At 34.4% G+C, this 14,129-nt stretch overlaps 1 protein-coding gene across 8 annotated transcripts in view; it reads right to left on the reverse strand.

Annotated features, from left to right (window-relative positions):
* PPP1R12A (protein phosphatase 1 regulatory subunit 12A) overlaps positions 1 to 14,129 on the reverse strand; it is a 164,460-nt gene that overhangs the window by 17,801 nt on the left and 132,530 nt on the right. For 5 of the 8 annotated variants that reach the window (XM_070454255.1, XM_070454256.1, XM_070454251.1 and 2 more), the window contains 5 exons: positions 11,172 to 11,262; positions 9,913 to 10,107; positions 9,504 to 9,672; positions 7,616 to 7,746; positions 4,993 to 5,058 (listed from right to left, as the gene is read on the reverse strand). In XM_070454255.1, the coding sequence (XP_070310356.1) occupies positions 4,993 to 5,058; positions 7,616 to 7,746; positions 9,504 to 9,672; positions 9,913 to 10,107; positions 11,172 to 11,262 (652 nt within the window). The remainder of the gene's footprint in view (positions 1 to 4,992; positions 5,059 to 7,615; positions 7,747 to 9,503; positions 9,673 to 9,912; positions 10,108 to 11,171; positions 11,263 to 14,129) is intronic. The other 3 variants (XM_070454257.1, XM_070454252.1, XM_070454254.1) reach the window with 1 other exon arrangement.

A 14,129-nucleotide genomic window follows, 5' to 3' on the forward strand; every position in this document is an offset into this window, starting at 1 on the left:
AATGAATACTAAAGTATTTAATGTACAACAGTATATACATATTTTGCTTACAATTTATTTTCTGGAAATCCAGCTATACAATCCTTCAAACTTTAGCAATGAGGGCATATAATTTTCTCAAGCAAGTGGTATGCTATACTGAAGTTTCAAAGCTCTTCTTAATGTAAATGGTGAAATGATTAATAGGATAAAATAGTCTCAATGGAGTTAAAGACTTTTTTGGGGATTAGCATCTTTAGCTCTTTCTATTGAAACATAATTTTCTATAAAGTAACTATTCAGAAATGGCTTAATTTCTGAATTTTAGATATCTGAATTTTCCCATTATATTTACTTTTAAATGTCTTGTGAAATCACTGGGTTCCTTTGGAACTGTTTTTGTCTCATTCAGATTAAAACTGTCTTACTAAAGTCTATTTAGGTTTCCTTTGCAAAACCAATTTTATACTTGCTGCCCATTTTTTTTTAATGTAATGCTTTACCTTATTGATTTATTCTTTAGTTTTATAATAATTATCAAATTAAATTTCAATTTTCGCAATGTAATTCAAATCCATAAGCTGCTGAAAGAATAGATTTTGAAAGTTCCTATCACAAGAAAATAATTATATCTATGTGTCTATGCGTGGTGATGGATGTTTACTGTACTAAACATTTCACAATACACAAATATTGAATAATAATGTGGAATATTTTATTTATCAATTATATCTCAATTAAAGAAAGCAGAAGCTAACAAAAAGATGTTATTTATTCAAATTCTGGAAAATATCCACATGTGAAATAAAATGTATACATATCGAATGAAAACATCACTTCTCACCTCAGTTTGAACTCTGGTTCACTGGTTTAACTTAAAGAATAAATAAAAACTTCTAGTAGTCACAGAAATCACTCAAATTCTATTTCTTTGTCTTTAAAAGTCATGGTGCTATTATTATGTTACATATATATTTGTTTTTGGCCATGCTGTGTGGCATGCAGGATCTGAGTTCCCCAAGCAGGGATGGAACACATGCCTCCCGCAGTGGTAGTTTGGAGTCCTAACCACTAGACTGCCAGGGAATTCTTGGTTATATTTTTTAAAAATTTTAGTAAAAAGCACATAAAACAAAAAATCATCCAAGTCACTTTTAATTAAGAGTATAGTTCAGTAACGCTAACTATATTCACACTGCTGTGTAACAGCTCTCTACAACTTTTTTCATGTTGCAAAACTAATTTTATACCCACTAGACAAATCTCCATACCCTCCTACTCTCAGCTCCTGGAAACCACAATTCTACTCTCTGTTACACAAGAGTTTGAATACGTTGGTGAGAGCGCAAGCGTGTCAGTTGTATTGGACTCTTTTAGACCCCATCAGCCACAGCCCACCAGACTCCTCTGTACGTGGAATTCTCCAGGCAAGAAAGCTGGAGTGGGTTGCCATTCCCCTTTCCAGGGGATCTTCCCTACCCTGGGAAATGGAACCTGGGCCTCCAGCATCGCAGGCAGATTCTTTACTGTCCGAGCAACAGGGAAGCCCGTGGAATCACACAGGTGTTTTCTGGTGACCTGTTTTATTTCACTTAGCATGATCCCTGTGTTTTTCCCCCCCGTGTGTTTTTAAAATGTTTTTCTGAGGTAAAAATATCCTTTAAGTTCTTCTGACTACAATACCATAAGATCATATACCATACTACAACAAAGTTCCTCTATAATTCCCCATCTCTCAAATGCCCTAGATAACTACTGTTAATCTTTTCTGTATACATATCTATGTGAACACATAAAGTATCTATCCATACAAATACATTTCCACTATTCCCAACTAATAGACATTTTGAAAGTTTTTAATATTTTGCTTCAAAAGCCATGCTGCTATTAACACTTTAGACTTATCTTTGCATACGTAAGTCATTTCACTGGAAATAAATTTCTTGAAGTGGAACTGAAAAGCGAAGAGGCATGAACTTTTTCTGAAGGCTTCAGCTTTGTGTTGCTCAACTGATCTCTCAAGAAAATAAATTTATTATAGCCCCAAATTGTTATATGAGAATGCCTATTTCAAAACTAATCATGCCAAACCTTTGTCGATTTCACTTTGGTATTATTATGTCTTTGGTTATTAAAGAGAGTAAATGTATTTTAAGCTTATTGGCCATTTGTATTTCTTCTTTTGTTATGTTTATAAATTTCATGGATTCTGCTTCCAATTTTTTTTAAACTGTGTCTTTTAAATAATACAAATATTGATCTTTTAAATGCTATAAAAGAGGGCTACACTATTTACTTTTAAGTGAGCAAATGTGTCTCAATTTTAATAAAGATGTCTTTTTTGTAATTTCCTAGCTTTTCATGTTTAAATAATCAAATCTATTAATCCTTTCTTCACAGTTTCTTGCCATGCTTCCTTATTTAAATTTTTGATTTATTACTAATGTTCTTCACATGGTAGAAGTTTTACCATCCAATAGTTTAATGAAAGCAAATCGTAACAGCCTAAGCAACATAAGGCCCATTTATGGAATAATGAACCACACTATGATAAAGTAATTCAGGTTTTCTGGATCAAATTTTATTTTAATTTTTAAAAAATTTATATCCTAAAAAAAAAAATTTATATCCTGAAGGTAGTTTCAAAGGCAGTTCAAAAAATTTAACAACTTTCTGGTTAACTTAAGATTTACTTTTCTTTGAAGCAAAAAAGTATATGCCACAGTCATTTTTACAATTTGGTGAACTTGGATTCTATAACTGAGTAAAAGTTTTGTTATAAAACACACTTCTGAGGTAGTGATAACACTATTTCAAAAATGCACAGAATTGGGTTGATCATACTTTTTCACAGAAAAGCAAGGGCTGACACTACAAATTTTCATAAGAGAGCAACTCTCACTTGGTGGAAGCACTGTTCCAGTCTATTGAGGAAGACACTACAAGTCAGTGTCTTAACCTCCACTCTCCCTTTCTCTCAAGGTACAGCAGTCACTAAGTTTAGGTGAGGTGGTATGCAGCCCATATTCACAGCAAAACAGCTGAACTATCTCAGTGGAGGGCCTCATCTGGCCTAAACTAATTACCTAATTCCAGTCCTATGTTGTAAAGCAGCCTGAGGATGAAGTTGACACAGATGGTTGTATAATATAATTGACATACAGTAAATTATCTTTGCTTAATCCAGTTCAAGCTGAGTGTTGTGCTGCTTGTAAATTAAAAAATGCTAGCACAAAGCAAGCTCTAAATAATGCTCTATTTAAAATGAACAAAAACTACTTAAATTGTTTGGAACTAAGAAAATTTTTTTTTCATAAAAACAATATTCTACTCAATGTATATCATATATAATTTTAACAGTAAAACTTAAATATAACATATATCAATATGCTTCAAAACCACAAGTTTGGAAGCCAGAAAATCTTTCCCCTCCTACCCCAGCCTGGTGGGACCGGGGATCTGTGTGATATGGTGGTGAGAAGTGTCAGCTGGAAATGGTTTACTAATTCCCTCACTCTTGTTTATCTGTCCACTGTTTCTCCTTGAGAGATGAGAATTCATAGGGTGTCACTGGGCAAGGAAGATGATGGACAAGTTTACAGAAAATAATAAACAAGAGACATAGGTGAATGGGGAAGTGCTGACAACTGACAGGCAAAGGGTTTTAAAATTACAAAACTTGTCCTTTAAAAAATTCACCCTTGGAAGTAACTGATTCTTCAACTTGTCTGGCTACCTAAAGATAAAACAAAAAGTACCTTTTGGGTCAAAATACACAAACTTGGTCCTAAGAGTAATGTCCACAGTCACCTAGTACAGGGAACCAACTTCTGGTCACTTCACATTATTGTCAATCCCAACAACTAAAAGTAATCTTAACAGCTCTACATAGGAATGTCAAACCAAAATGAAGAAAATATGACCAGAATGCCGTTTCAGGCTGGACACTGTTCAATTTAAAACATTAAGACTAACTCATATTGTACAATCTATTCCCATGTAACAAAGTTCTTCCATGTATGTCAGCTTTGTGCAGAGCCAAACAATAGAAACAGAAGGGGAAAAAACAAGTGGGAAGAAACCTTGGTCATTTGACAGCTATGCAAACTTGTCAATCAAACTTGCCTCAATTTCTTTAATCAGTACTGGGGTTGAAGGGCAGGGAAACTTTTCCTGAAGATTACTGGAAAGATCAGCAGTGATAAAGAATGTAAAAGTCGTTTAGAGACACGAAATTTCTCAACAAATGTAAAGAAAGTTAAAATGACCTATTATCTTCTCCAGAATATAACTCCACTGTTAACAAAACTAAAATCTGGGTCTGGTAAGGTATGCGCTACTTCTGGATAGCCTTTAGATACTTTTCTTTGGTCAAAGGTTTAACAGGTAGTCCCTGCTTAAAGGCAAAAAGTGACAATAGCATTCAATGTGTTTTGCAGCAAGCCATTATAGAGGCAGAACTTGTTAAGGAGTAACAGAGGCCTCTCCAAGCTCCTTCCTGGGAACTACACTCAGTTTAAGTTGCCATAGCTTTTGACTGTGTGCACTGCAATTTATCTCAATTTACGCCATGCAACCGTTAGCAAGATGTGTTGTAAGGTAATTCCCTCTTTGCTTTATGTGGCTTACAAAAGATTACTGAACAGTCTACTTTTGGAGAGCAGTGGAAACCTGTTTTCTTGTTTTCTCTTTTCAACTTTGAAGGCTAACATACATACAATAAACTAGATCCACTTAAAGTATACAGTTTGATGAGTTTTGACAGTTGTGTATACCCAAAAAAACCCTCTCAATCAGGATCTAGAGCATTCCCAGTGTCTCTCAAATACTCTTTGTGACCCTTTCCAGTCCCTCCACACCTGATTCCAGAAAACCACTGATGGTCTAACCCCAGCATGCAGGTACAGTGTACAGTAACTGCCTTATATGAATAGATATAAACAAAAGTAAAAAGCAATCCTTAAAAATACAAAAATACAAATATTTCTAAATAAAAAAAATAATGCTAATTACCTGAACTTCTTTCTTATTGGATCCCTCCTCTGTATCTGATTGTTGTTCTTGTTCATTTTCATCACTCTAAAATAGATAATCAATTTATTTTAGAAAAGTAAAGATAATTTTGAAACAGTTAATATTTAAATATATTAAGGCTTTTCTAATTTAAAATGACTTGGGAAAACGTAACAGGAAAGGAAAACTGGTTTCTAAGTGGGAATTTTTCTACCCTCTTTACAGGAAGCCTGTTTTATCTGCATAGTACAATCTCATTAGGTTAGCATATATAGTGAAGAAAGACCATTTACCTAACATTCTGATTTAAGAAACACATTCATACTGGGGATGAGGATGCTGGAGGTTTAATGTGAAAATACGATACTCAATTTTATATTGTGACGTTATTGCATGTACTTTAATAGTCAAAACAGATACTATTTAGCTGCCCAAATATAATGAGGCAGCAAAAATAGGAAACATTAAAAAGAAAAGCTCTATTCTATAAGCTTGGTAAGATTTATATAGCAATCCTATTATGTTTAGGTAGTTTAGCTATCTAGCAATTTCTTGGGAATTTATAGCACACCAAATAGAAAACACAGGGCTTGGTAGGCTAAAAGCCTAGATTCAGCCAATGGGAATATTCTATCAGAAGGCTTAAAAACTCAATAAACCTTAAAGGGTTAAAAGAAAAGGGAAATACACAATCAACCCATCTGGCTCAGGCTCAATATAAAAATACAACAGACTTTAAGACTAAATCATCCTATTTCAGGCTGGTACAGCTATTTTCAGCTCTGTGAGTTAGGGTAAATTTAATAAAGAAAATTCTGAGTCATAGTTACCTCATCCATAAAGTGGGGATAAAAACATTACAGAATTGTCCTAAGGATTATAGAGGATCTTTATACAACCTATTGCGTGGTATCTAGCAAAAATGGTATTTGAAGTTACTAAGCAAACAGGAGAAATCAATGCTGCTACTACTAGCATTATTTATTAATATAAATGTATTAACTCCACAATATGAACTGGTTGTCTTTACGCATTACTGTTTCACAGAAGAATACAGGAACTGAAAATTTAAAAAATGGGGAGGCTCAGAGTTCTTGAAAAGTGGTAAGTAACTAAGAAAGAAAAAAAAGGAAACCTAAATAATAGCTTGCCTAACCATACACCACCCTTTCTTTGACAGAGCCCTTAAACTGTTTGATACAGGTTCAATCATGTGGCTATGGAAATGAAAGGACATTTGTGCTGATGGCTGATTAGAACACAATTCAATGCAAGGTCAAATTAAAAAGATGACTATTGCCTATACAGATCTCAGGAACAATCATTATAATGCTGGTTACGTGTATGACTCTAGAAAGTAGAGTTTTGAAGGGAGAGCTGGTCCAAATAAAACTGGGGAAAAATAAATACTGTATAAAAAAGCTTTGCTTACTAAACACCTAATACATATAAGTTATTAAAAATGTAAGAATTTTTAAGTAGTAAGAGTTACTAAGATGCTAAGACTGACAGGCTTTATTATTATTATTAAAATATTACTGGGCAATCAATTAAAATCAACCAGACATCACGTACATCCTGACAAAGGAAAAAAACACCCTGCCAAGAGAATACTGAACCAGAATCTGATCATTTCTACACCTCAAATTACCAATTTATAGGAAACACAAAAAACTACATGTATGTGTTCAACTATACTTCAGGAATATAACCCAATTCATTAAAAAATAATTGTAAGAAAAAAACGAGATGGAAGGAGTAACTGATTTTTTAAGAGACTTGAAAGAAAAAACTAATAATTTACGGTCCTTATTTGGATGCTAATCAAATCAGCAAAAAATAAAAATACAACAGACCATTTATGGCAATATGAGTCTGGAGGACATTAAAACTGACTGTCTATTCAACAGTAAGGATTTATTGTCAATTTATTTAAAATAAACATGATCATGGTATTATGATCACTCATTAAAAGATAATATTTATGTTTACTTTTAAAAAATAAAATTTTAATATTTTAAAAAGGAGTCCTCATCTCTTGAAAATTCATACTGAAATTTTATGTATATAGTATTACTAAAATTTTCTTCAAAATAATTGGGAGTTGGAAAAGTGGTAGAGATTTAACTTAACAATGAATATCTGGGGTAGGATGATATACTTCTTTATGTTTAAACGTTTCTGCATTTTTTTTTCTGGAAAAAAAGAAAAGGCTAAAAAAATAATCCCCCAAAACAAGATTAGTTTCGCCTTTCTGAGATATATGTTGTATTGAAATAGGATAAATTTCACATTAACTGTGTTATCCCATAGTTCTTCTTTCTCCTGCAAATGAACAGCAATGTCAGGCAAATAGAGATGAAGAAGAAAAAATTAAAATTTATAAGATTGCAGCCATTATTTCTTTATTCCAATACTGGGACAGTACTCTTGCTTGTAAGTAATGTCGGAAATCTGAGTTGTTTATTCTTAAAAAGAAAAACTCTTCTGATTTAAATAACTAGCTCAAACACATAGTGATGACCTAAAGAATACATAATCTGAGACATACAAGAAATTATTAGTGTACACTCCTAGAAATATTAAGAATACATCAATTAGTTATATTTTAACAGGCTCTCACATCTTGTGTCCAAAATGAAACTCCTGTAGATCTTCTTTTTTCTCTTGGTCGCCGTCGTTCTCTGATTGATTTAGGTTGTGATTTATCTTCCCCCTCTTTTTCTTCTTCTTTCTTTTCTCCCTCTGTTAAGGCTGAAAATTAATCATATGGCAGCAATGCATCTTGAGAGTATTTGCAAAGTAAGTATGAAAACAATTCTAAGTCAACCTCTGTGAAAGTTTCTGAAGTTCTCTAATCAGAAATAATTTTTGTCCCCTCATTGCTCCTGTAACACTTGGTTTAAACATGTCTGTATCTCCCATTTGATACACTCTTGAAATCAAGAACTAATTTTAATTACTTCATTTTTCTAGTGCTTAAAACAAAAATTTTGCTTAAAAGACACATTTCATAATATTTACTGAAGAGAAAATAAATGAATCCTATCAAGAGAATGGGGCCCTAGTTATTAATGTCTGACAGGAAAATAGTTATCATACCCAAACAGTTTGTAACAATGGAACAGCTAGTAGGCATACAAATTTATCAGCTTCTACCTCTACCATTCCCAGTCCTCACTGGGCAGTAGAATAAATAGAATAGTCTTTTAGTATTTCAGAGCAAACCTTTTTATCCCCCCTGGGAAAAAAATTATCTTTTATAAAAACAAATCAATGTAAAGTCTTCAAATTTGTTCCCTTCCTGGGATAGTTAAAATATCCTCAGACTCACATACTAGAAGACTATTAGAACCTCTGGATATGCTTTAAAAAGGAGACATATGGAGCAAAGTAATGCTAGAAATGATTGTCAAAAGGCTCCTGTGTCATCAGCAGGCTCCTTGTCTCCTGTGAAGAAAAGGCAGCAAAAGAAACTCCAAAATTCTAGTATTAAGAGGGGTTTAATGTTTTTAGAATTAGTTTAGTGCAAAGGCCTCAAACTCCAAAACCAACAGTGGTCATCCAGGTTATAGAAATGGGTAAAACCAACGGGTCAAACCAGGGGGGCACAACTCCAAAGGGCCTGCTATTTCTCAGCTCTAATCAATTGTTGATGTGAGAATTCAGATCCAGTGTTGCCATATCTTCCAATTTTTTAATAGAAGACAAAAATTTGAACTTTTATGCAAATATCCATAATTTAAATGTTGGCTCAAAATTTTTATAATTATTATACAGGCCTCACACTCAGAGGTTTAAAGAACTGAAATATTTCAATGACCAACAAAAGGAAGAGTCAGCTTGCAATTGAAAAAATTTTAATTTTCTGAAGCTTACTCCTATAGGACTACTGATATTATCATGACTAATACTATCTGATTTTGCTTTTAAAATATAAAATACCTACAATTGGAATACTTTTATTTAGCACCCATTTCTTAAAGTAGGAGTTAATCAGTGTTTATATAGGAAGTTTATATGCAATAATAGGAAATCTTAATAGTTAGCATCAACATGCCAATATACAGCTGAAAAAGAAAACTATTTTTCAAGAAATAAACATAGAAATAATTTTGGCAAGGAGTTTATATTTATATGTTAAATTATTTTTAAAACAATTTCACAATAAATAGTTAAAAGATGTGATCTACATAATATGCAAGAAATGACTTGAAACATCACTAAACTGTTCTTAGAAATAATCACCCCACCAGGTTTTCTATGTTGATCTACATAAAGATTTTTGAAGTCTTAGGCAATAAAGATACATGTATCAATGCCAGATCATACAATTTTCTGTTTTTATTTTCTACTTTTCTCATTCTCAACCATCATATTCTCTCTGGTTAGGTAGAACTGAGTCCCACTTTAGGATGTTGGTTCTTTTCTGTTAAACTATATTAATTAGGAAAAACCAACTCAAAGAATCATCTGAAGGAAACAAAGTGCTTTCAAATTTTCGTTCTTACCTCTTTCATTTTCCTTTGTTAATCCTCTGGAGTAGGCAGAAGTTATACCTACAAGACTATTTGGCCTGTTTAACTGACTTGAAGCATAAAGTGAACTGCTCATTGTAGAAAGTAAAGAGGAGGGAGTGGTTGAACTTGAAGTTGATACTGGTCTGTAGCGTTGATAAGTCTGTGAAACGTGAAAATTAACACCCATTTGTAATATTAAACACAGATAAAAACATAAAATATTTAAGTTCATTTTAAAGGAAAAGTAATGTTCTACTCATGTCAAAATAATTAAGACTTCCAGTTAAAATCCTTATGAGTAATTTGTATGTGGTTTGTTAGTAAATAAATCTCTTGCATTCTGAGAATCACAAGAACCAACCATGCCATGTGACCTGCTGTGCTGCTGGCATATTATTACCTCATCATATGTTCTGGAGTACTTTTGTTTGTACTCATCTTCTCTAGATGTTTCTGACTCCTTCTTTTCTTCCTGCTTCTCTTTATCCTGTTTCTCTTTTTCCTCTTTGTCTTCATTTTCTTGTTCTCTGGTTCGGGTGGAACGACTCCTCCCTATTGTTTTTTCAGCTTCCTGAAGATCAGTCAGTGTTACCCCCTACACACAAAAAAAGGTGAATTAAATTAAATATGAATGTATTAGAAGTCAAATATGCATGTTTAGAACTGGTCTGCAAATTTAAACAGAATTTCTACTTAGCAAGTCATATTCATTCTATGAAGAATCATCATGAGCAAGCACAATAATATGTACTGGTAAAGAAATAAAATATAATGCAAGAAATTGTCTCTATATTAAAGAAATTAACAAAACAGCACAGGAACTGACCGTATGAATATAAATATTCGTAAGAAGTTCAAAGAAAGAAGGAAAAGCCAATATATACACTATTTATACATTAAAGTTACATGTATTTATGAGTTTTTATATATGCAGATGCACAAAGAGAAGATTTCAGTAAAGCGGTAATTTTTGAAGGTTAAGTCCCCAAAAGGATAGATTGAATTTCAAGATGTAAAGGTACACAGACAGAAAAAACATGTTAAAAAAAAAATGTTAAGATCCTACCAAATACACAGTGTAACTTGAAATGTAAGTAATGGTAAGGATCTAATAGTTTAATCTGGACTTTGGAGCCCCTGAACTGAGGGAAAGGGAAGACAGAAAGAGATATAAGAGACAGAATCAGAATGGCAAGGAGGTAAGAAGATGATAATTAGCTGTAGTTGACATTTTCCTCATACTTGCACATTAGCTTTTTGAAATAACTAACATAAAATGCTTATTTCCCACCCCTTCCAAATACTCAGAATTATTTAATAATTATGAGTCATCATATGTGATTCATTTTTAACACTAATCAAATACTCTGAATCAGACACTATATTAGGAATAGAAACATAAATATTCAAAGAAATATACAAAGGCATATAAAACATGCCTTAACAGTAATAGCTATATGTAATATGAGATGAAATGTAATTAGACAAAATGTAGTATTAACACTATAGCCATATTTAAAAGGCTACAGTAGGATTACTAAAGCAACTTTTATATTTTAAGATTCATTCATACTATTTACTGAGATCAATATTTTCACAGAAATGCGAAAAGGGGAAACATAATTCTGAACTTTTATATATCACACACATTAAATATACCTGTGTTGATCTTCTAGACTGTCTTGCTTGTCTAGATCTTGCTTTTCTTTGGGATTCAGACTCTTCATCTCTAACAGGAGTGAGGTATGATCTACAGTAATAAATAAAAATCATCAGTGGGAAATACATTACCTATGAATGTAACCATACATGAATGTACATAAATGAAACATTTAAGTTCAGCATTTTAATGGATTTTAAGAAAGAGTCATCAGAAAATGGTTAGACCCATTCTGAAATTCAACAATGCAGTTTGATGGTTTTTTAAACTGGACTATTCATATTAACATATATTTTTAAAAGTTTTTACTGTCCATGGTTTTGTTTCTCCACACGTGTAGTATCATTTCTCTTAGCTCCTTTCTTGAGTCCCTGCAACATCATCCTAGATAATATGTGAAGTTATATGGCTAAACTCTAGACTGTCAATGTCTTTTTATGGTAAAATCTTTAGGACTGAATACAGTTTTTAGGATATGAGATGACTAGTGAAGAAGCATGACTCCCTGCACTCCTGTCATCCTGCATTTACTAAAAATATTTTTGGCAGTCATCACACTTTGCTCATACTTAAAGTCCTCTAAAAATTCAAGTGTTGTTATACATGAACTCCTTTAAAATCAGCATATTACTCGAGTCACTGATTTTCTGATACAGAATACAGCTTTTGGTATTATCTTCCCTAGATTTTATATTTAAAATCTAAGCCTAGGAGTGGCGGATGCATGGCCAAGAGAACCTGACCCTCATCCAAGGTCTCCAAGAGGAGCTACCCCATGTCGAAAGCAAGGAGCAGCAGCTGCGCTATGCTGAAGCAATCGTGAAGAGACACCCCACGTCCAAGCTAAGAGAAACCCAAGTAAGACGGCACGTGCTGAGAGAGGGCGTTGAAGGGCAGATACACTGAAACCACAACCACAGACAACTAGCCAATCTGATCAGACAGAACACAGCTTGTCTAACTCAATGAAACTAAGCCATGCCGTGTGGGGACCCCCAAGACGGACGGGACATGGTGGAGAGGTCTGACAGAATGTGGTCCACTGGAGAAGGGAATGGCAAACCACTTCAGTATTCTTGCCTTGAGAACCCCATGAACAGTATGAAAAGGCAAAAAGATAGGACACTGAAAGATGAACTCCCCAGCTCGGTAGGTGCCCAATATGCTACTGGAGATCAGTGGAGAAATAACTCCAGAAAGAAAGAAGGCATGGAGCCAAAGCAAAAACAACACCCAGCTGTGGATGTGACTGGTGACAGAAGCAAGATCTGATGCTGTAAAGAGCAATATTGCATAGGAACCTGGAATGTTAGGTCCATGAATCAAGGCAAATTGGAAGTGGTCAAACAGGAGATGTCAAGAGTGAACGTCGACATTTTAGGAATCAGTGAACTAAGATGGACTGGAAAGGGTGAATTTAACTCAGATGAATATTATATTTACTACTCTGGGCAGGAATCCCTTAGAAGAAATGGGAGTAGTCGTCATAGTCAACAAAAGAGTCTGAAATGCAGTACTTGGATGCAATCTCAAAAATGACAGAATGATCTCTGTTTGTTTCCCAGAGTTCAGTAATCCAAGCCTGTGCCCTGACAAGTAACACTGCAGAAGCTGAAGTTGAACGGTTCTATGAAGACCTACAAGACCTTTTAGAACTAACACCCAAAAAAGATGTCCTTTCATTATAGGGGACTGGAATGCAGAAGTAGGAAGCCAAGAAATACCTGGAGTAACGGGGAAATTTGGCCTTGGAGTACAGAATGAAGTAGGGCAAAGGCTAATAGAGTTTTGCCAAGAGAACGCACTGGTCATAGCAAACACCCTCTTCCAACAACACAAGGAGAAGACTCTACACATGGACATCACCAGATGGTCAACACCGAAATCAGACTGATTATATCCTTTGCAGCCAAAGATGGAGAAGCTCTATACAGTCAGCCAAAACAAGACCCGACACTGACTGTGGCTCAGATCATGAACTCCTTATTGCCAAATTCAGACTTAAATTGAAGAAAGTGGGGAAAATCACTAGACCATTCAGGTATGACCAAAATCGAATCCCTTATGATTATACAGTGGAGTGAGAAATAGATTTAAGGGGTTAGATCTGATAGACAGAGTGACTGATGAACTATGGACAGAGGTCAGTAACACTGTACAGGAGACAGGGATCAAGACCATCCCCAAGAAAAAGAAGTGCAAAAAAGCAAAATGGCTGTCTGAGGAGGGCTTACAAATAGCTGTGAAAAGAAGAGAAGCGAAAAGCAAAGGAGAAAAGGAAAGATATACCCATTTGAATGCAGAATTCCAAAGAATAGCAAGGAGATAAGAAAGCCTTCCTCAGCGATCAATGCAAAGAAACAGAGGAAAACAATAGAATGGGAAAGACCAGAGATCTCTTCAAGAAAATTAAAGATACCAAGGAACATTTAATGCGAAGATGGGCCCAATAAAGGACAGAAATGGCATGGACCTAACAGAAGCCAAAGATATTAAGAGAGGTGGCAAGAATACACAGAACTATGCAAAAAAAGACCTTCAAGACCTAGATAATCACGAAGGTGTGATCACTCACCTAGAGCCAGATATCCTGGAATGTGAAGTCAAGTGGGCCTTAGGAAGCATCACTACAAACAAAGCTAGTGGAGGTGATGGAATTCTAGTTGAGCTTTTTCAAATCCTGAAAGGTGATGCTGTGAAAGTGCTGCACTCAATATGCCAACCAATTTGGAAAACTTAGCAGTGGCCATAGGACTGAAAAAGGTCAGTTTTCACTTCAAGCTCACAGAAAGGCAATTCAAAGAATGCTCAAACGGCTGCACAACTGCACTCATCTCACACGCTAGCAAAGAAATGCTCACAATCCTCCAAGCCAGGATTCAACAGCACATAAACCGTGAACCGCCAGATGTTCAAGCTGGTTTTAGAAAAGGTAGAGGAACCAGAGATCAAATTGC

Source organism: Odocoileus virginianus, chromosome 24, assembly GCF_023699985.2.
Source record: "Odocoileus virginianus isolate 20LAN1187 ecotype Illinois chromosome 24, Ovbor_1.2, whole genome shotgun sequence".
Classification (NCBI taxonomy): domain Eukaryota; kingdom Metazoa; phylum Chordata; class Mammalia; order Artiodactyla; family Cervidae; genus Odocoileus; species Odocoileus virginianus.